The sequence below is a fragment of the Octopus bimaculoides genome, chromosome 29 (assembly GCF_001194135.2).
Source record: "Octopus bimaculoides isolate UCB-OBI-ISO-001 chromosome 29, ASM119413v2, whole genome shotgun sequence".
NCBI classification, from domain to species: Eukaryota; Metazoa; Mollusca; class Cephalopoda; order Octopoda; family Octopodidae; genus Octopus; species Octopus bimaculoides.
The window spans coordinates 1,907,659-1,910,710 of record NC_069009.1 but is presented as its reverse complement, the minus strand read 5'-3'; the positions used below and the strand labels follow the sequence as shown (position 1 = coordinate 1,910,710).

General features: G+C 38.9%; 1 protein-coding gene across 1 annotated transcript in view; it reads left to right on the top strand.

Moving 5' to 3' along the window:
• Positions 1 to 2,536: 2,536 nt before the first annotated feature.
• Positions 2,537 to 3,052, top strand: part of LOC106879072 (ankyrin repeat and SAM domain-containing protein 4B) — a 7,375-nt gene continuing 6,859 nt past the window's right edge. Inside the window, exon 1 of the mRNA XM_052977828.1 lies at positions 2,537 to 2,570. Coding sequence (XP_052833788.1) covers positions 2,537 to 2,570 — 34 coding nt within the window. The remainder of the gene's footprint in view (positions 2,571 to 3,052) is intronic.

The following is a 3,052-nucleotide window of genomic DNA, read 5'->3' as shown; positions in this document are numbered from 1 at the left end:
TCCAGGAGTGCCCGTGTGGTAAGTAGCTTGTGTGTGTGTGTGTGTATATGTTTGTGTGTCTGTGTCCCCACAACATCGCTTGACAACCGATGGTAGTGTTTTTAGGTCCCCGTAACTTAGCGGTTTGGTAAAAGAGACCGATAGAATAAGTACTAGGCTTCCAAAGAATAAGTCCTGGGGCGTCGATTTTTCTTGACTAAAGGCGGTGCTCCAGCATGGCCGCAGTCAAATGGCTGAAACACCCTAACCACTAAGCCACACACCTCCACAGTAAACTTTGACTGGCCACCTGCTTGGTTGAAAGCATTTTCTTTTATTCATCGTGCTTGAAATCTTAGAAATGACTTGCAGATTTTTGTAGTCCCATCTGTGTGTGTGTGAGGTTTGTATGCATGTCTAGGTGTGTATGTACATATTGTCATGCATGTATATATATGTCTATGTAACTTTGCATATATATATGTATATATATATATATATGTATGATTGTAAACGTGTATAAGTATATTTGCATGTAAGTGTGTATATGTATGCTTCTATAGTCGTAGTAGTAGTAGTAGTAGTAGTAGTAGTAGTGGTTGTAGTTTTAGTTGAAGTAGAGGGGCAGCATATAATCTTATAATTACATATAATTATCAACAGGTGGTCGTTATCAAAAAGTCTTTGTTTTACTAATCACAAGCGTCTTCCATTGTATTTATATATCATATAATACAATATACATACATACATACATGTATATAAATATATATATATATATATACATATACATATATAAATATACTCTTTTGCTTGTTTCAGTCATTTGACTGCGGCCATGCTGAAACACCGCCTTTTGTCGAGCAAATCGACCCCTAGTAAGCCTAGTACTGATTCTATCAGTCTCTTTTGCCGAACCGCTAAGTTACGGGGACGTAAACACACCGCCATCGGTTGTCAAGCGATGATGGGGGGACAAACACAGACACACAAAAACATACACACATACACATATATATATACATATATATACGACGGGCTTCTTTCAGTTTCCGTCTACCAAATCCACTCACATGGCTTCGGTCAGCCTGAGGCTACAGTAGAAGACACTTGCCCAAGATGCCACACAGTGGGACTGAACCCAGAACCATGTGGTTCATAAGCAAGCTACTTACTACACAGCCACACCTACGCCAGACATGTAATGCTACATAAATATGTAGATGGTAAGATGGAGGTGGTGATATCAGCAGAAAAAATTACAACCAAAGGTGTTGAGCTGGCAGAAACGTTAGCACGCCGGGCGAAATGCTTAGCGGTATTTCATCTGTCTATGTTCTGAGTTCAAATTCTGCTGAGGTCGACTTTGCCTTTCATCCTTTTAGGGTCGATAAATTAAGTACCAGTTACGCACTGGGGTCGATGTAATCGACTTAATCCCTTTGTCTGTCCTTGTTTGTCCCCTCTATGTTTAGCCCCTTGTGGGCAATAAAGAAATAAGAAAAAATTACAACCAAATTGAAAAAGAGGCTCAAGTGGTTATTTTTGCTGTAAAAAAATTTCATACATGGCAAAAGTTTTTGACTACAGACTTAATTATCCATTATTATCTGTATATGGGTTGTAGAAGGAATTCCTACCCGTACTGCTAATAGGCTGCTATGCTGAGGTATTATATTATTAAGCTATGATTTTAAGATGGAGTATCTAAGAAATTGTGACGTGCTGATTGTTTATCAAGATTGATTTTAAAAAATGCTGAACCATTTGAAGATTCCATGATTACTGCATTGCAAAGGGGAAATGAAATTAAAAATGTTTTGTGTAACATCATATGTGAACTGTCAGTCATATTACAAGACAAAATTGAAATTGGAAAATGATAAATTTATTTAAAAAATGAAAGAAAAGCCTTGTGAGTGGATTTGGTAGACGGAAACTGAAAGAAGCCCAGGAGTGGCAGTGTGGTAAGTAGCTTGCTTGCCAACCACATGGCTCTGGGTTCAGTCCCACTGTGTGGCACTTTGGGCAAGTGTCTTCTACTATAACCTCGGGCCGACCAAAGCCTTGTGAGTGGATTTGGTAGACGGAAACTGAAAGAAGCCTGTCGTATATATATATGTATATGTATATATGTGTGTGTGTGTTTGTGTGTCTGTGTTTGTCCCCCCCCAACATTGCTTGACGACCGATGCTGGTGTGTTTAAGTCCCCGTAACTTAGCAGTTCGGCAAAAGGAGACCGATAGAATAAGTACTAGGCTTACAAAGAATAAGTCCTGGGGTCAATTTGCTCGACTAAAGGCGGTGCTCCAGCATGGCCGCAGTCAAATGAGTGAAACAAGTAAAAGAATAAAAGAGATATATGTGTATGTGTGTGTGTTTGAGTGAGTTCATATTTTCTTTGTATTCACTGGTTTATAAACAATTGTTGTCTGACTGTTGTGTTTGCTTGCAGCCCACCACAAAAGCATATTTAGATTTCTTGTCATGTCATAGCACGTTGCATGACCTTTGTAAACATACTGGTGTCGTTTCATTGCCAGTTCTCCGCATAATATGAGTCCAGGCTCTTTGTTATTCAATAGGCTAGGTAACAGGCTTCATTTGGCAACAGGAAGGGCATGGAGTCAGCGTTGTTTCATTTGCCTTAGGAACTCGCCTTAGGGACCCTATAGATTTAGGGCACCAATGCTTAATTTATGTATGCTGCAGTCTGAGGCTTGTTGCCAATAAATATATGTAGGGTCCCCAGCTCATTGATTTGCTTAGGAGCCCATGAAGCTGTTACAACAACCCTACATGCTACCATAGAAAAACTCCCCCCACACACATACACACACCATATACTTTTGTCTGATCCATGTGAGCATGGAAAAGTAAATATCAAAATATATACACACACAGTGGGTGTCCACAAAGTCTGGGTACATGGGGATTAACACATACTTTAAGAAATTATTATTTCTTATATTTGATTGTTTATGTTATGATTTTATTTACTCCATGTACCCAGACTTTTTGGACACCCTGTATGTATGTATGTATACATTTATATATATACATATATATATA